A 20,554-nucleotide genomic window follows, 5' to 3' on the forward strand; every position below is an offset into this window, starting at 1 on the left:
GTTGGTGGTGACTGTTCCCACATCATGATTCACTCATTTACAACGGCTGTAAATGAGTGACTATCTAAAAGAAAGAAGGTTTTTTTTTTAAACGTTATATAAATAAAGCAGTGTGGAAGTTATAAGTCTATCCGCTGAGCAACATCTAAATGAAACAGATGATGATGAATGGTCAGAAAGTGCGCTTTCATACACTGACAGCGTTTCCTGTCGTGGATGGCGACCACTTTCTGGTCTAGACGGTGTTTGAATCATTCTGTGTGATTCATTAACAAACCGTGTCCTGTAGACATCAGCAAAATTTCCTGCTAAAGTGGGACTGTTTAAATTGCATGCCCTTACAGCAACATCCAGAAGTCGAGTAAGGTTTGCAGGCTTTTCTTTGTCATTTTTTTTGTTCTGTTTTTTTTAAACATAACATTATTTTACTGTGGAAGTACTTGGGGATTTTTGGGAGATTCTTCAGACCGGACAGGTTTGGACGGATTTCTCCTCGGAAGATTGTCCTGCTTAATCATTGGACCAATCGGATTCCTTGCCAGCGCCCAAAGGTGCCGGAAGCCGCACTCCAGAGTTCTTTGGGGCAAAGAACACACCTCCTGCAACAGTCAGCCGCCGACAGTGCTGCTACAAAAGTGGGTGGCGGAAGGCAAACCTGTCTTTTCAACCCTGAGCCTACTTTTACTTTGACTCGCGGATGTCCGACACTGGCGGTGGATCTTGGACGACGGACACCGGAGAGAGAGAGAGCTCTACTAGTTGCAGTTTCCCACAGAGCAACAGGTAGATGTGATGATACACCTACAGGGCAGTGCCATGTGCAGGGAAGAGGAATGAAGGCCCAGTTAAGTTGTCTCATACACTACAGGAGACTCTTTCTTCTCGACTTTTCTGTTTCCTTTTTCAAGAACCACGAAAATCCTATTTTGGAAATGCCAAACTGGGTGTTTTTGGAGTTCATTTGAGATGGAGTAATCCTACCTCTTAGATCGGCGTGGCACTTGCGCTCGTTGTTTTCAGACATCCACCTTTTTAATTTTTATTTTATTTCCTCCCAATCTTTAAAACATCTCCAGCAACATTTTTCATCTTCCACACGGGAGTGGGGAACAGCATGGTGCGGACCTTGAAGCGCGGACCGTGCGGAACGTGTTACTAGACCACGGGTTCAGGAAGGAAGGCAAGATGTTGGCATAGCTGTTGAGTTGAAAACCCTGCTATGCCGACAAATTGCCATCTTTCTCTCCCCTATGCTGCCAAACAAACAGTGAATTTGTTGTTGTTGTTGTTGTTTTTAGATTTATTTATTTATTTATTTAGCTATACCTGCGCTCAAAACCCTCCAGGAATATATATGCATATTTTTTAAATGTCGCTTTCATTTTTGTTTTGAACATGTGCGAACTCTTTCTATGCAGATAGAATGTGATGTATGCTGTTAAATGTGGGCTAACTGTGTATAATCTACCTGTTACTGGGGCAACCTACAGGTTCACACAGCACAGGCACTGATTATGTATACATCATTTACAGTAAGCAGACAAAACAAAATGCATGGTTTACTCTCTCTCTCTCTCTCACTCTGTGTGTGTGTGTGTGTGTCATAAAGTTCATTACATATAATTTCACAAAAGTGTTTTTTCTTTCTGATGATTGCAAAGAAACTTTTTGGTGCAACGTTCTTATTTTTTGTCAGTGTAACATTAATCTCTTTATGACACATTCTGTTAAATATTGTTACAATTTTTTTTTAAGTTTTTACTCATATCCTTCCATCATCCTTTTTTTTTCTCTCATGACCCAACTGCTTTTGTCATAATAGCGCATTTTATTCCCCCTCTGATGATTCAATAATCATCGATTATTAAATTAAAGCTTTACCTCATCCTTACAGGCAAAAATGTAACAAAGCAAGCAAAACAAGCAGCTATGTTATTTGAGTGTTTCCGTTCTATGCTTAACCTACTTCTAGCTGACAGCTGTTTTTCCTTGTTATTTTGGTAGATGAAAAGCATGGTGTATTTGCAAGGTAAGATAGCCTGTTAGATATTTAAGTGCTCAGGATTAGAGAAATAATGAAAATGTGTTGCATCTTAACTGACTTCAACCGTGAAGCGATTATCGTGGTAAGAAGAATTCGCAACATTCATATCACAACACTGAGAGAGAAAATCTGGGAAAAAAGGAGTTAGCTACTATGATATATGACAAATTCACCTGTAACTTTGCTTATTCAAAGTTTTCTTTTGGCAAATGAATCAAACTCAAAATAAAAGTGCATGGACAAGACGACAGAGTCTGTAAGCACCTGTATAATAGTATATAAGAAGAATGATTAGACAATAATATGTGATATTATCATAAGTCCATTACTGACCTGATTTTTTGATCTTGATATTTAATTTTTAAATATTCATTATTGTGTCAGCAAAACTTTAGGGAGTTGGTAAACCTATTTTAATCACATGTTATACTGAGTGTGTCAACATTAAATAGAAATAGATGTTCTTTCTTAACAGTTAAGTTACTGCCTCTCAGATCATGTTTGCTTTCCTGCACTGAAAAAAGACTTTTTGTACACATTCTGGAAGTGGCGGTGAAGTTTCTTTGATGTTACTTATAATAGCACAGTAAGAAACACAAGGAAGTATGAGTCTATACATCATAGATTTTAACTTCAGTGCTCCCTACAGCTTTGTTTGGATTGAAACCTACACAAGTGTGATGTGTGTGTGTGTGTGTGTGTGTTTTAGTGTGTGCATAAAAAGGTAACGCTCCATATTGTTACCTTTTCTTTACAATATCTGCTTATTTGATTTTTAATGAAATTTTTACAGATGACAATTTTACCTTTATTTGTTTGTTTTCTTGGAGGCATACTTTTTTCAGTAGTATATTGGCCTATATTTCCACTACAGGACATCTTTGCTCCTGCCACACTTTGAAAGTGCCTCATTATTGGTCCTGATCTTATAATTATTTGTGGCAGCTTATTTTGATGCAACGCTGTCACAGTTTACTCATTCAGCTAATATTAGAAATAATTCTAATATCTTGACATTGTTTGAGAGCTGAAATTAAAGGACCGGCATATGATATTATTTCAAAATGCATCAGTAGTGTGAAGTAATGCAAAGGTTAAATGTAACATAACACAGGTCCTAACAGCAATCAGACTGTCAGACAGTAAAAGTTCCCACTGCCCTTTATGTGCATAAAAAATACATAAGAAATATATGTGATAGAGTGTATTTTAATGAATATGTATACAGTAACATTTGCATGTAGAACAAATTTATTGTATTTTGTTGACATTCTACATTTTTAGCAGTTAGGCTTTTTAAAAAAAAATTTATTGTTTATTTTTCTGATATGTCTGTTATTCTGCGTCTGTTGTTACATGTCTGTTTAAAAACCACAGTTATATTTTAAAGAATGACGGTGTGTAACTGTGACTTTATTTAAGCTACTGGCTTCTGCTAAAAGTTTACTTTGACCAAAATCTTAACTTTCAAATAAAGTTAAGTGTTTTTATTTATTTACTGTAGCAATAGATAATAATAATGAATAATAATGAATATATATATATATATATATATATATATATATATATATATATATATATATATATATATATATATATATATATATATATATTCCTCATCAAAAACAGAATTTGCCATAAAAGTTAAAGCTGACCGGCTTGCACATTCTATTTCTGCAGGCGGCCACCGACCGGCTTCTCTTCTCTCTTCACGCTGGAGCATGACTTTGCACGGCGTTGACCACGTGAGCAACTCTTGGTGGTCACGTGAAGGCGTCCTTCAGTCTGTCTGTATGCTACTTTCTCATTCAGATGTGTGCGTACATGTCTGCGGTTTGTTTGGCGTCCACGTGAAGACATTTTTTTGAAAACCGCGAGGTAAGAGCACGCACCGTGAGTTACCAGAGCGTCTCTGACGAAGATGCGCCGTGTTTTATTTTCCGGCCCGGAACACATTAGCTTAGCCTAACTTAGCTTGGCGGAGCTAGCCTGTACTCTGTTCCTAAGCAAACTCTGGATTGAAACCAGACTTCTAGCACTGAGTAAGTTAGCACTCGTATAACACAGGGACAATTTTAGGCTCAAACGTTTAGGTAGGGCTCAGCTTCTAATGGGGAAAACATTCATTTAGTGTTACATATTGCAATTTTTACATGAATCAAATAAGAATAGTTAATGCATATATGATATATATAGTTAATACAGCGCTGTAACTATCACGAGTCGTATACCACGAGATATTTTATAAAGAAAATAAATAATGACATAAACTGCAATCGTCAATTCATTAGAAGGATGACGATTGCAGGTAATTTAAACAGGTCATTTCACTTGCACCTGCTTTAGGGTGGGTCCGTAAACCTGAGGGAAAGGCTCAGTCATGGTGACCAGAGTTTTCCTGAGTAAGGCGGAAACAGATTTGCTGCAAAGGACATGTGACGATAAACATGCACAACATTGTTTCAGCCTCTTAACAGAAAGACTGCCACTCCATGTACCTGTACAAGAAGCAATCTGATAATAAAGTTGCTTTTACATACAGGTTTTTGAATACAAAGCCTCATTTTGTTGTAACGACTCAACAGAGGGCATTAGGCACTCCATTTCAAGTGTGCTACTGAAAAGCACACTTTTTTTGGCTTATTTCTTTTTGGAAATACAGTTAAGGTTTCCATTTAATTTTACTACCTGTAAATAAGGTAAATGAACATAGTATTTGTGACATAAGTTACTGAAAGGTTAGGAAGAATCCACATTTAGCACACTGCTTAGTTATGTGAAACATTAATCAGTGAATGCAGGCAAAACAGAAGGTACCTTGGCTTGATAAGAGCGTGGTAGACTTTGGTCACTCATCCGCTCTTATTGGTTTCTCTTCACTGACATCATCCTGCTTTTGCCCTCACTCCCTGTCTCTATTTTCCTCTTAGTCTTTGTGTTGTCATTAAAAAGTACATGTAACACTGAAACAGTATTTAAAACCCAGTGAAAGGCATAAACTGATCCATATTAATTATCCATCTATGTCAATTGCAATGTTCAGATTCAGTATTGCACTGATACTGATATATGAGGTAAAGCAGCGGCCCCCAACCTTTCTTGTGCCACGAACCGGTTTAATGTCAGACAGTATTTTCACGGACCTTTTTTAATGTGTCACAGATAAATACAACAAAATAAAATGATACGACCAAGACAGCAACTGTGGTATTTTGTAAATATATTAATAAACGCGAATTCACTGTGTAATTGTGTAACTTTTTTAGCAGCATCCTCCTGAAATGCACCAACAACATTGAGAGTAACATCCCCCTCTCTGCCCCTTAATGCTCTCTGGTCACTATGGTAATGCGTAAATATTTATTTCAAAATAAGACACACAATTACAACACGGGAAAAGACCCAGAAAACGATAAAGTTCACACCCGAGCCTCAACTCTCACGGCCCGGTAACACACGACTCCGGTCCGTGGCCCGGGGGTTTGGGGACCGCTGAGGTAAAGCCCTCTTGACTTTCTCTCATTAGAATCCAGTTATATGTTAGTTTGTTTTAATCATTTATTTTAGAAAACACATTTGTCAATTCATGAAAAAAATACATTTGTAATAAACTGTAGTTTCTTTAAATTAGTTCTTTAAACAAACAAGCTTAGCTCCACCAGAATAGGAAACTTTGACAAAGTGAAACTGGCTCATCATCTCTATTCTAGACTATATTAGCTAACATTTTTGACACTATTTTGAGAATAAATATACTTAATAGTAATGACCCTGCAGCATCAGAAAAATTTGCACTTTTTCTTGCTAACGTTTCAGTTGGTGTTTTAAATCCGTGCCGGCTTGTGTCATGAAATTACTTCTTCATCTCCTTTCTGTCATGAACAACGCAGGTCTTATCATAATATTGGGAATGCTGGACTTTTAAACCTAGGGCTGCTCAATTAATCGAATTTTAATCACGATTACGATCTGGGCTTTCAACGATCATTAAAAATGACTGAGCCGATTATTAGCCCCTCCCTCATTTATCCGCGACGCCTTAAAGGCCGGTCCGTGAAAATATTGTCGGGCATAAACCGGTCCGTGGCGCAAAAAAGGTTGGAGACCGCTGATTAAGAGGACCCGAGGGAAGCTCGGAAAGCTAAGCAGAAGTTATTTGGAGAGTGACTGCTGTTGGTTGAAAAGAGAGGTAAAAAAAAAAAAAAACTTCAGTGGTGTTGCACACTATTTTATATTATTTTTTAAAGTCATTGTTAACCCTTTAAAGCCGGTCAGAGCAGCACGCTCCGTTTTGTGTAACTATTTTTAAATCCCTGTAGAACCTGAACCGTGTAAGCTAGCGCAATAATTTGTTTTGCATATGAAACCGGAGGAGTTGTACTTACATCTTATGCCATCAGCTTGTCCTCGGTCACGGTTTCCTTCCACATATAGCTTTGCAAAAATTGCATAAAAAGCGCTTGCAGGAACGAAAACATAATATTCCAGAAACACGCTTCGCCGTTCCTATCAGCTGTTCGTAACACTTCCCACAGTGAAACAGACGTCAGCACGAACTGTCGCATGTCCACCATTTCCTGGCCGAAACCGGAAGTGACGTCATTTTCGCGGAAATGTAGTTTTTTACTTGTAGGCCTTAAAAACCTCTACTGGTCATGTTTGACTTTTCTGAATAGTTTCTGGGATGCTTAGAACTCAAATTGCACTGCTGGAAATAATTTATTTTGATGCACATGCTGTTTTCTTTGCAAATTTGCATCATAGGATTGTTTTTTTTTGTTTTTCCTGCAGTGTATATAAAAATTGGTGTATCTCCAAAATAAAACTATGAAGACACTCAAAATAAATTTCCTGTTGTTGTAAACTATTTTTTGCAACTTTTTTGTATTTAAAGTTTTGAGGAATAAACCTCTTAAATTTCTCCAAGTAGAAATATATGTAAAAAAACAAAACAAAAACGATATAAATTTTTTTGTAGTTTATTGCACTTTTTTGCAATTAATGTAGTTACTATGGACTTAATGCATACATATTATTAAAATATGGGCTATAACAGTTATTTAGCAACTTGAAATGCTCCCACAAATGGCACTACAACATGTAAAAAAATAATATAAGCTCTGGCGGACTTGGTTCTATGGTAGGTCTTAAAGGGTTAAATAAATATCGTCAAATAATCGCGATCTCAATTTCAGTGAAAATAATCGTGATTATCATTTTTGCCATAATCGAGCAGCCCTATTTAAACCTGTTCTCCTTCTAATCTGATGTCTCTGATAGACGTTTTTCGGAATATAACCTTAGAAAAAGATGTCTAATAATATTAAAATATGTTATTAATGCGGTTATTTTTAGGGGCGCTAAGATAAAATTTAGGGATGCGTTGGTAAAAAGGTCTGGTGTAACTTTGGCATTTTTAACAAACCTGTCCCTGTATGAAACATTCAATGAGCAGTTTGTCATGAGCTTTGTGCGATAATAATTAGTAAACTTACCTAATGATCGCGGAAGTTAAGAGTTACAGTAAAAACACATGCTTGGTGCCAGTGTGAAGGAACGGAAACTGAGGAGTGTTTTGCTCCTACAACAGGAAGAAGCCACATTACCGCAGTTTGGCCTTTATGAACATAAACAGAGGATTTTGTCAAAGCTTGAAGGAAAAGTGAAAGATTTCAAACCTTTTCACTTTTCATAAATGTTATTATTTTCCCCTATTGGTTAATTTTGAGAAATAAGCATTTGTAGAACGGTTTGGACACCCACTGCACTGACTTACCACAAAGTTGTGTGTTTAACACAGATGAACAGCGACAACTTTAACCTGAGCGAGAAGATTGTGTCACCTTCCTACATCCGTCAGGGATCGCAGGCTCGCCGTGGCCATGAGCAACTCATCAGACAGTTACTGGAACAAGTACGCTCAAAGCTTTCTTTTGTTTCCTCATACCACTGCAGTGAAGACACTTCCTCTTTCATGTTGTGTGTGTTGCAGGGAAAGTGTCCCGAGGAGGGATGGAGCGAGAGCACTGTTGAGCTCTTCCTCAGCGAGCTAGCTGTGATGGACAGCAACAACTTCTTGGGTAACTGTGGAGTAGGAGAGAGAGAAGGCCGGGTGGCATCCAGCCTTGTGGCAAGACGACATTACAGGTTCAAGTTTGCCCGCCAGGCCTTATGCGTTATTAGCGATTCACTTTTAAACCCCGAGTGATGGATTGTGAGGCAGATAAAAAGCAAGCGGATCTTTTGTTGTTGTTGTTTTGTCTCTACGACAAATATTTCGTAGTGCAGGATTGTGCTTAAGGCGATTCTGATTTAGAATAGTTGGAAGAAAAACACACTCTGCGCCCATCTCTGTCACACTTGGAGACACACTTTTTTATGTTGCCTACGTACATCACCACAGTGGATTTTAAATAAGACAATCAAGATGTGATTGAAGTTAAAACTTTCATTTTTAATTTAAAAAAAGTATTTTAAATACTTTGCTTTAACTGTTTAGGAAATAGTTGGATTAAAATCTTTTGCCGTCAGTGACTGGATGAAGTGTAAAAGCCATGGACATGGTCTTCTCTTCTCGGTCAGGCCTTTACCTCAGCCACCTTCAGTTTGTGCTTAAGTAACTGAAAAGCTGCTCTGTTGGGCTACGATCAGATGACCACCTTGGCGATTTAGGAATATCCAGTTTCTTTGCCATGAAAAACTCTTGGTTGCTTTTGCAGTGTGCATTGATTCAACATCTATTTGCAATGTTACGTACTCGATACCTTTGGCAGCTATGCAGTACAGTACTGCTACTCTGCCGTACATGCTGGTTTCATCTGTCCCAGGATTTTCTCCATGTCCGTGCAGGCTCTGTTAGATGCTTTCTTGTAAAGTCTGTTCTTCCCGTTCTTGAGTGTAACCAGCAGCACATCACTGTAAACCCTCCATATTTCTGTTCATAAATGCATCTCTTGATTTTGGACTTTGTCAACGATATGCCTACCTCCTTGAGTGTTTTTCATTTGACTTGAAGTTGTGAAGTTTTTTTCTTAGCTATGAAAAGAATTTGAAATATTTCCTAATTAAAGTCTGTGCTCTTTAAGGCCTTTTGGTGTTGCTGGGGTGATCAGTGCATGGCTTCTTTCTAAGAGTGTGACAGATTGTTGAATGACAGCTAAAAATAAAGAAAAAGATTTTCCACATCTTTGACATTAAGAGTTCCAGTGAACAGATACCACATTTTTTGTTAAACCCCTTGAATTAAAGTTAAACGTCTAAAGTTAACTGACACTCTGATTGTCACTGTGGTGGTATATAGAGGCAAAACTACAAAATCTGTGTCATCATCCACATGATTATGGGTCTGACCGTTAGCCATAAATTGGTTTGAGGTCAGGATGCTGACTCGGCCGTTCCAAAACCATGATTTTCTTTGTTTCAGCCTCTGTGTGTTTTGTTTAATTGTTTTATTGCGTGCACCAAGCTTTTCTTGTTCTAAAGTTATCTTTTAAAATTTATTTTATGAGGCTTACACGTTGCTCTGCAGTTTTGTTGTGATTCTTTGTCACCTCCAAACTTGGTGTGATCCTAGGGAGAATTGGGGGAGCTGTGCTATACACACTTCAGACCTCATTTCCTTAACAGGAACACTTGATTCCAGGTTGCTTTTGGGGAATGGCTAACTGAAATTTACTGTGTTTGATAAAGACATGAAAACTTTTTGTGTGTTATTAGTTTAAAAAGACTTATGTTTGCTTTTTGAACACATTTCATGAATAATAAGTGCAAAACCTTTTGTAATTCTAATAGATTTTGTTGCAGTTTGTCTGTAACGAGGTAAAAGCACCTATACTGATATACAGATAAGGACAAAATTATTAGCCCCCTTATGAAATGTAATTGGCCTTTTTAACAGAACAAGTGATTTTCAATGTAGCATTTATAAACATACCAGTTTTCTTCAGTAAACAAACTTTACCGGGGTGAATATTATTAGCCCCCTGAAAATCAAGGATGTGCTTTAACTTTGTAACGCTCACTGCTTGTAAAATCAAGGTAAAACTGAAAGTTTTCTTCCAATTTACATACAGTATACAGGGCTCTAGACTAACTTTTTGACATGGGCGCACCGGTACGCCTAACTTTAAAAATTTAGGCGTACCAGCACAAAAGTTAGGCGCACTCAAATTTTTCAACCGCATCGCTTAACACCGCAGTTTTACATGTGCACTTTCTTTGGGGGGGGAAGTCCATACAGACAATATTAATTTCTAAATTATTAACTAACAAACTTGTGCTTAAAGTGCTTTGTCAATATTGTAGAAAATGTTAAAAACTTAATCATCATCTTGGCCTCCTCTGACGACCTGTTTGCTGCTGTCTGCTGCTGAAAGGCCGTGGGGAGAGGGGACACTTGGGCAGTGCATTTACTGCAGCATATAATGTGTTTTCTGGATACACTGTGCTTTTTCAGCATTCAAATATTGATGGCACCGTGTCAGAGCACTGGCTATGAATTTCAGACAGATCAGGCCTTAACTTAACAGAAAAGTTATCAATAGTTCTTTTCATCTTTTCTTATTACCCACAGCTACAGTACATCCACTTCTCTCAGGCCTAGGCTGCTCACTAGGGCTGAGTATCATCACTGATTTCTATAATCCATTCAATTCCGGTTCTCAAAGTCCTGATTTGATTCAATTTAGCCTCAGACAGTGAGAAATATTATAATTCTGATCATTTATCAGTACTGATACACATGAGACTTCATCAGAATTGTGAAAATCACAGCAGATGCCTTTGTGTGAAAGTAACTGAGAATAAAACACAGGAAAACATGAAGGAGATTTTCCTGGTCTGGCTTTTTATAGCAGATAACCTTAAAAATATTCTGCAATTTTGCATAATTTTAAGAAATTTAAATTTCTTCAGTATTGAACAGCAGAAATTAGGCTTTCTTGTCCGAGGTCATTTAAGTGAAAAAAGAAAAAGCGCTGTAAACAATGGTAGACTGGTGGGTAATAAGCGAATGAATAATGCAGAAAACAGATTTGAGACGGGAAACTGTTCCTGAAGTACAGAGAGAGAGAGAGCTGTGCAGGAAGTGTGATTTTTATCGTGGTGGAAGCAAAACAGCAAAAGTCAGAGGGAATTCATGACGACATTGATCAAATGTGAAGCGCAGTTTGCTGCTTCTTTTGCTGCAGGCTCGGTGAATTTTGGTTGGAGAGAGGCAAAACCTGCAGCTCAGAATCAGCGCAAAAAGACGTAAACACAGCGCGGACCCGAAGAATCGCTAAGCTCCGACAGCGTGTCCGTGTTCGGGCCGTCGGGTGAGAAAGCCGAGAAAGACGAAGCTGATTCTGATGTGTTGGGTCCGCTCCGTGTTTAGGTCTTTGTGTGGAATCCGTTAATGAATTGATATCGCTTTATTCAAGCTACTCACCTCTCTCTTCCACCTGCACTTTCAACTGGACCACGGCCAATCAGAGAGGTCCCGCCCCTGACTATCTCTGATTGGTTTAGTCCACGATAGGGGCATAATGTGTGTCTGTTGTTGACCACACGGAGAGTTACAGAGATTTTTTTTTTTGTTACCGGAACAGTTGGTCGCACCTGTGCGACCAAATATTTATTTTTAGTCGCACCACTGAAAAATTTGGTCGCATTTGCGACCAAATTGGTCGCACTCTAGAGCCCTGAGTATAAAAACGTCAGAGTTTGAGCTGTCACTTGAAAAAGCATCATTCCAAAAACAATAAGTTTAGAGAAAAGGATTTGTTGCAGGAGATGGATAATGATTTTATTTATTTGTGCAAAGTAACATGAGCGTCCAAAGTAAAACAGGATGTTTGAAAATGCTGCGTTTAACAAAAGAAGGAAAAAAATAAATTGCTTGCTCTGTTTACCTGGGCTTTCAAAATACTTAATAAAACAAGGATGTTTCATAGGGGAGCTAATAATTCTGTCCTCACCTGTATCTGTGGGGTTTTTTTAAATTGGCCTTGCACGCAGATTTATTACACTGGGCTGTGAAATGTCAGCTTTGCGCTCATCACGGAGTTTAGGAGGTCGTTTAACTGCTCGTGTTGTGACATCCAGCTGTTTTGTCTAGGCTGATCCACGGCATCGGCCGGTCAGGTGACATCGCTGCTATTCAGCCTAAAGCTGCAGGATCCAGTCTGCTTAACAAACTGACCAACTCAGTTGTCCTGGATGTTTTAAAGCTTGCAGGTGTGTAGCTCTTATCAGTTACACTAGTATTTGTGATAAGCTAGATGTTAAATTTTGCCTTTTCCTCCCAAATGTCCACTTGGTAAAGTGTATGGAAGTCTTTATGTAGAATTAACGAAAGGTTTCGAAGTCTTATTTTCAGTTGTCTGCTGCTTGTGCGTTACAGGCGTCCGGAGTGTGGCCAGCTGCTTCGTGGTACCCATGGCTACAGGGATGAGTTTGACTCTCTGCTTTCTGACCCTTCGTCACAGGAGACCCAAAGCTCGCTACATCATTTGGCCTCGCATCGACCAGAAGTCCTGTTTCAAGTCTATGATCACAGCAGGTGACCATATGACTCGTATCCAGTGTCCTGTCAACCTTACATCCTGATCAGCGAGCACGTCTGTGTTTGAAATGTCATGGATCTTGAAGGGTTCAGATTAATTGTGAAAGTGTTTCACTTTATTGCCATCTTTAAATCGTTTGCTTACATTAAGACTTACTGTTTTCTCAGGCTTTGAACCTGTGGTCGTGGAGAATGTGCTCGAGGGTGATGAGCTGCGGACAGATTTGGAAGCAGTTGAACGCAAGATTGAAGAGCTCGGAGCTGAAAATATCCTGTGTGTTCATTCAACGACTTCTTGCTTCGCCCCACGGGTCCCTGACAGGTCTTGTAAGCTTTCATTCATGCCCTCAGGTTTTATTATGTCATGTTATGTATGTGTTGATGTAGGCTGCCTGCAGGATTTCTTACTTTCAAAGGAAAATGTATGTTGCTTGTTTTGGCTCATGGTGTGGGAATAAGGTATGCACCATTTCTAATACTGTTTGTTTTGGGGTCTTGCAGGCTTGAGGAGCTGTCATCTCTCTGCAGCAAGCATGACATTCCCCACATAGTTAACAATGCATATGGCGTACAGTCGTCCAAATGCATGCACCTCATTCAACAGGTATCAACACTCTTCACTGCACAGTGCATGTAGCAAGTTGATCTGGAGCTCACCTTTGAATGCTACGATGTGATTTTCTCGGATTGTCTGTCATCAGGGCGCTCGTGTGGGAAGAATCGATGCCTTTGTACAGAGCCTGGACAAGAACTTTATGGTTCCAGTAGGTGGTGCTATAATTGCAGGCTTTGATGAGTCGTTCATACAGGAGATAAGCAAGATGTACCCAGGTGAGTGTTAACGCTCACTGGTATGAAACAATAACCAGGTGGGCATGTGTACCCATGCAGATTTGTGTATTTACATAAAAGCAAATGTTTTGAAAGTTTCAAAGTGTAGAGCACAGTTTTTAGTTTTTATGCACTGCCATATTTTAGTAAATTGGTAATAAAGCATGAAAATGTTTGAATGATTCGTTTTCATGCTTAAACATAAGATGACTGTTCACAAACATAAAAATCCTGCAGCCCACTTTGTGTTTATTGTGCCCTACTCTGATTAACACGCAGGGCTGCAATCAAGCATTTTATTCTTGATCTTTTGTTGATTTCCTTGTTCAGGGTGCTACAATCATAAAGCAGTAAAGTCCCCGTCGTTTCTCTATTAGCTCTGAGGACTTGTTAACATGTAAATGTTTAATAATAAATATATTACAGGAATTGGAAATGAAAAGAAAAAAGTCCACAGTCCATCGAGAGGCACTGGGCTATAAAATGGGATAACTGATGTAGTATGAAGAAACAGGGTCTTGTTGTTGTTTTTGTTCTTTTTTGTTGTTGTTTGTTTAACTTCAAACCTTTTCAGCACAAATTTCCCTCTTTCCTACTTTTTCTTCTTGACCCGAGACTGCAAAGGCAACCGCATTGTTCCCGTTCTAAATGTCATGATTTCTAACAAAATCTCACCACTAGTGCATTTTAACCATCATCGCTGAAACTGGGGTGCATTTCATTGGGACTGTTGATGTCCCCATGGTAACTGAATTCGCTACAATCCTACCTGCACTGTTCTCACACTGTCACAAATCCATCCAATCAGAGATGGTATGAACTTTGCACGAGGGAACTGGGAGGTTAAAGGCCAATGTTTAAACCAGCTGCACTGGACAACTGTGTTGTCACTGCCATCAGATAATATCTAGAGAAGTTCATTGACGTGCTTTTTAAACATTTTGGGTAACTCTCAGAAAGCAGCAGTAAGACTGTGCACTGCTCTGTGTGACTAATCGGAATCTGCCTAAGCCAGCTTTTCACTTTGGTTTATTTGTTTAATTTTCTCATGCTGCAGTTGAGCTTCTGTCAGTGCTTGGAAAGTGTCCAGCTCTGATACCTTCCACTAACTGTCATCTGTGGGTATACTGTTACACATTTTCTTTTCTGTCAGGCCAAATCTGAACTGAAGTTATACCAGCTCATAGAAAAATGACACCAGGCCCGCTGTAGAAATGCACAGGACTTTGCATTCAAAACACTTTAGGTTCATCCCGCCAGCAATCAGACCGATGAACCCTCAGTAACCCCGGCAAGCGTCTTATTTTATTTTCGGTTTTTAGTTTCTTTACTTGTCAAAAAGACACTAAATTATTTCACCAAAACCTCAAACTATCAGGGTCAAACTTATTACCCGATACTCCAGTGGGATTCAACTCAGGGCTTTATGCAGGCCAGTCAGGAGTGACGTATGTTTTGATTTGTTGTTGTGCTGGAAGTCAAAGCGATGCTGACTGCTTGAGGTTTTTTTCCTGCCACCCTGATGAGATCACAGTTCCAGACACATTGCAGCGTCCCCGCAGCAAAATACTCCCACCACCGTGTTTCACTTTGGGGACTGTTCTTTGGGTCGTATGCCTCTCCCTCCAAACACGAGCAGCGTCTCTGCAGCCAAACAGCCGTAGTTTAATCTCATCTAACCAAAGCCGTGCTTCCAGTATGCATAGAGTCCTCCTCCAGGCTATTGTTGGGATAGTCCAGTCTGGCTTGAATGTGACTCTTCTGACAACGTGGAGATTTTCTGTGTCTGAAATCTCGAAGTCAACAAAGACTCTGCATTTAGTTGTCGTGCAGCTTCCCTGCCTGGACGTCTGTGTCCTGAGCTCCATCGCCCTTCTACAGTCCTCGACACACTGCTCTGAGGCTCTTGATGCTTAACAGCGTATTTGAAGCATATGAATGTCAAAAACCGTGTTTAAAAGCCTGCACTCATCTTCTTTTACTCTCCTGCCCTTTCTAATTGATCCCAGAGGTGGATGCGTGAAGCACAAGCCGGCTAACTCATTCACCAATGTGTCAGCAGCTGTTCTGGGGCATTTTAGATACATCTCACTCTAATTTTCTTTCAAGAGTCTTTGAAATGTTTTCCTTCCTACCTCTGCCGGGCTTCTTGTGTACTGTGTGAAGAAACTAGTGTGTTTAGAAATGTTATGTTATGTTTAAATCCTGTCAGGGGGCTAATAATTTTATCCTCATCTGTGTAAGTCAAATTGGATTGTTGTTAAACATTAATAACAAGCTTCTAGTTCAGTTTGACAGCAGCTTCTGGCTTCTCTTCCAGGGAGAGCATCAGCCTCACCTTCCCTCGACGTCCTCATTACCCTTCTCACGCTGGGAGTCTGTGGCTATAAGAAATACTTGTCAGAAAGAAAGGTGAGAGTGGTGCACACGTCACCTTTTTATACGGCTAAAAATAGTTCCTCACTTACTTAAACGTGGCTGTTATGTCTGCTGGATGTTTCCAACATGTATGATGAGAACATTATGGGACTGCAGGAGTATCAGGTGTATATTGTAGTCTGTCTGAATATGTCTCTGTGCCGTGTCAGCGTCTTTCCTACTAAAAATGGCAATAACTTATATAAGTTGTATTGAGTTGCAGTTGGCTATATGTTACAGTTTTCTGTGTGTGTGTCCTTTTTTGCTTCACCTGCGTTCTCACTGATGATAGAGACTGTGGACTTGTGTGTAGTGAGCTCTGTGAAGGAAGGAGTCCACTATAGAAAGATAAAATTGATTCTTTGAGAGTTTGAGAAAACCTCCCCTGGTGGCTTCCTGCTTTAAAGCAGAGTTACTCACAATGCAGCATCCTCCTCTTTAGATGATCGGCACTGCAGCATTCTCTCTCCTCTAAACTGCTGCTGCGCCGTAAATGTGCTGCAACTGAGAGAATCTGTTTGTCCTCACACTCAGAGCACAGAAACTCGAAAAGGAATAACACTTTAAAGTAGAAGTTTTTTTAGAAATTACCCCGGATTCATATACAGAAATTACACGTATTTAAAAATGATGCCATACAATACTCAAAGTGGGATATCGGTGTACAACCTAATCCGTAGCTGAAATGTATACCTAGGAGATTCCTGTGGCCTCTTGCCTGACCCGACACACCATCAGAGCTTATTGATTCCTCTCGGTCCACTTTATGCATAATTAATGTACAGAACCATTTTTTTCCCCATAGAGTCTGCAGAACGTCTCTCCCAGAATCACGAGCTTTTAATAATTCAAGCGTTTCATCTGTTTAGGTTCATTTACTGCCTCGTGTGTACCACCGGTTTAGATAATGTCTGCATAATGAAAAGAAGAAACGGGTGATGCGCGTGCTTTTGTTTTAGTCGGGGCGGCCTTTGACTCGTCACAAACACAAACTTATTGTCCTGCACTCTCACCACCACTTACGCTGTTCTCCTCCTGCAGCATAATAAAGTCATCCTTTGTTATTAGAGGACAATGGACACTTAGAGACACTTGACATCATTGAAATGCTGTTTGTGTTTGACTCTTGACAGGGAAAATATTTTCCCTCTTGATGCTTTCAAACAAGGACAGTATGAGTCAGCAGAGTGTGCCCTCGCTCACACACACAGACGCAGTGAAAAGAGCTTCTTTGGGGAATCTGGAGCTGGTAGCTAGCAACAAACGCACTGTGTTTAGTTGTCGTGTAGCTTCCCTGTTTGAACATTTGTGTCCTGAACATCATCGTTCTATTTCAGTCTTCCACACGCTGCTCTGAGACTCTTGGTCCTTAATCAGCGTATTTGAAGCATGTGAATATCAAAAACTGTGTTTAAGAGCCTGCAGTCCTCTTCTTTTACTCTCCTGGCCTCTCTAATTGATCCCAGAGGTGGATGCGTTAAGAACAAGCTGGACAGGAAATGAACATAGTGCTTGTACTGAAGCTTAGACTGAAACAGACACACATACAGGGTCAGGCAAATAGGGAAGAGTTTGGTCATGCATCCACCTGCTTTGTTGGAAGATTTGCTTGATTAGCAATAAAACCAAGGCTGCAGCTGCTGTTAAAATAAGGCTGTGTCTGTATGCAAAAAGGAGTATTGCAGTGCTATTTATAGATCTTGTGTGTTGTTCTGTGTCTTCATCCTTCTTGTGTGTATTGGCATGGTGTGCAGGAGATTTATTCGTTCCTGGCTGAGCAGCTGAAGAGTCTGGCTTCTGCACACGGGGAGAGGTTGCTTCACACCCCTCACAACCCCATTTCTCTGGGTAAGCTCAAAGTGCTGGTTACGTATCAATTGATCCTTACTCTGCTTTTCTGAAATGGCATAAGTCTTTCTGGCTTTGCGTTTGGTCTCAGATGTTTACTGACTTCACTATGCGCCTCTCTCTTCCAGCCATGTCTCTAGATGGTCTCCAGGCCAACAGCGACAAGGCGGTGACTCAGCTAGGATCCATGTTGTTCACCCGACAAGTGTCAGGAGCCAGGTAAGGCCATGTTGATGATGTGGCCTGGAAATGGACATGGAGGGGGGAGAGAGAGAATAACAGGATAGGGGAGTGTGTGTGTGTTTGAGTGGGTTTAGAAAGATGTTGCATTTTGCTCGGCAAAATCAGCAATCAGGCAGATGGATCTGCTGAATACTGAGCAGCGGAAACTACTTTAGAAAATTAAGACAGCCCTTCCTATCACAGCCGCATCCTAAATAAAACAGGATGTTTCCATTAGATGTTGAAGGATGTGGTCTCCTCTGGGGCAGCGGGCACCAGCTCTGAAAGCAGCAGCATTAGTGAGGAGGATTTGTCAATTTTTAACTGTTTCGTTCTCACTCTGTCACATGAATCGATGGATCTGCATAAATACACAATTTCAAATTAGGAGCATGGCCCCCACCACCCCCGCACATTTCATTTTGTGTTTTTTCTCTTTATAGTTTTCAATCGTGCATGAGAGCTAATCTAAATATTTTATATATCCAGAATAAAAGATTTATTTGGGTCATTCTGTCACGATTGTTTATAGTGTTGTTTGGAATTTAATGCTCCCAGTTGGATTTTTCCAAGGTCCTAGTGTGAAGTGTAGTCAAATGTTTTAGCCTTGTACGTCCTGAGCATGTTGTGTTTTCATAAAAGAAAAGAAATGTTTAAGATTTGAGTTTCGTGAACAGTTTGCAGCTGTGGACGTGGCATTAAATGAAATGCTCTCAGAGCCAAACATGAATGGGAGGCACCCGGCTTTGGATTTTCACATCAGTAGTGAGCTTTTCTCTTCTCCAGCTGAAGAGATTAATAGAGATCTTCATCTGATTCTAGTGCATTCTGCTGCCATTGTGCTGCGTGCACAGTCCTTATAGCTGGGCAGTAATTGATTTCACATTAAAGTGAGTCTAAACTCTGCTGACAGTGGTGAAACCTTGCCAGAATTTATGGCCACGATTATTATTTACAGTATTGCAGTTGAAACCAGGTGAAGTCCCCGCATATCCTGGTCCAGCACATTTCAAAGGTGCTCTGTTGGATTGAGATCTGGGGACTCTGAGCTCAGCTCATTTTCATGTTCAAGAACTCCGTTTGAGATTATTTGAGCTTCATGACGTGTTGTAAGCAGCCCTCAGAAGATGGGTCCTGCACACTGTGATCCTAAAGGGATTCACGTGGTCAGCAACAATACTTATTGTAAGCTAAAGTTTTTAAACAATGCTTATTTGGTACTAAGCGGCCCAAAGTATGCCAAGAAACCACCACCAGCTGCCTGAACAAAGCAGGATGGATCATGTTGTTTATGACAAATTCTGACCCTACCATCTGAATGTTGGGCGTATGGTTGTGTGGGAAGATTCCAGCAGATCAGCAGTTTCTGAAATACTCAGACCAGCCCATCTGGCACCGGCAAACACGTCACATTCAAAGCATCTTAAATCACCATTCTTCCCAGTTCTGATGCAGAGTTTGAACTTCACCAGGCCTTCTTCCTAAATTCTCTGAGTTTCTGCCATGTGACTGGCTGATTAGATATTTGCTTTAAGAAGCACTTGAACAGGTGTACCTAATTAAGTGGCCCATGAGTGTACATTGCAGTGTTGGTTTTATTTGTGAGACATGTTGATCTGCGGTAAATATTGCATAAAATAAAGAGGTTATTTTTGTTGTTTTTTACATTATTGTTAAAATCCCATTGCTCTGTGTTACTATGTTCACTCGTGTTTCCAGGGTGATACCACTGGGCAAGGAGCAGACCGTAAGCGGACACACGTTTCGCGGGTTTATGTCCCACTCGGAGTCGTACCCCTGTCCTTACCTCAACGCTGCCTCCGCTGTGGGTATCACTCGAGAAGATGTGACGGTCTGCATCAAAAGGCTCGACAAATGCCTGAAAACTCTGAAGAAAGAGGGCGGTGCGGTGTCTTCGTCGGACCAAGAGGTCTCTATAGGAGAGTGACTGAACTGAGGCTGAACATTTCAACAGGAAGACTTTGACCTTGTGCTGCCTTCATGCAGTTCTTTCTGATTTGGACTGTGTGTTTGTGTTATGAGTCATTACTTCTGGCAGTGAAACACTGTCCAGGTGGTCATAAACCAAAATAATGCAAGCACGTGTCACTGATTAATTCCCTCATCAAGTGATAATAGGACAAAACGTGCATACACATGCTGCTTAGGAGCATCTGGTCATAGACCAAATGTATGCAAAGACTGTTGTTAACTGTGTATGTTTAACTTTAATTTAAAGCTAATTACACATCCAGCCTTTACAAAAGGACCTCTCATGTGTCTCTTCTTTCTTTCACTTTGAAAACCATCTCTTTTTCTCGTACACTTTCCCCTCATCGTTACATAAAATAGTGCATCTTTGTAATGTCATATGTTTTACCATGCCTTCTCCAGTGTACGGTAACGTGATGCCAGCGGTACTGAGCCATTAACTCTGTCTGAACCCTTTTTATTCAATAAGCTCATTTATTTTTAGGCTCTGCAACAGATCACACAGAGCAGATAATCAATGGTGTACATCAAGCACAGATCACTCACGTGTCCAGCAAAACAAATACTCACTGTTAGTCTCGGTAAGAGCCCGTAATGTTCGCAGCATTAAAAGGACAGTTCATTGTGAAATCGAATTAACACGTTTGTCCCTCTGG

At 40.1% G+C, this 20,554-nt stretch overlaps 1 protein-coding gene across 1 annotated transcript; it reads left to right on the plus strand.

The window, feature by feature from the left end:
* Positions 1-644: 644 nt before the first annotated feature.
* Positions 645-20,175, plus strand: sepsecs (Sep (O-phosphoserine) tRNA:Sec (selenocysteine) tRNA synthase). Its single transcript, XM_080873429.1, has 13 exons — positions 645-783; positions 3,725-3,922; positions 7,845-7,958; positions 8,037-8,191; positions 12,141-12,259; positions 12,426-12,584; positions 12,756-12,909; positions 13,089-13,191; positions 13,289-13,418; positions 15,739-15,830; positions 17,591-17,684; positions 17,813-17,903; positions 19,626-20,175. The coding sequence occupies exons 3-13, from the start codon at positions 7,845-7,847 to the stop codon at positions 19,852-19,854; spliced, it is 1,440 nt and encodes a 479-aa protein (XP_080729555.1). The 5' UTR covers positions 645-783; positions 3,725-3,922; the 3' UTR covers positions 19,855-20,175.
* Positions 20,176-20,554: the final 379 nt, after the last annotated feature.

Source organism: Rhamphochromis sp. 'chilingali', assembly GCF_963969265.1.
Source record: "Rhamphochromis sp. 'chilingali' genome assembly, chromosome: 1".
NCBI lineage: Eukaryota > Metazoa > Chordata > Actinopteri > Cichliformes > Cichlidae > Rhamphochromis > Rhamphochromis sp. 'chilingali'.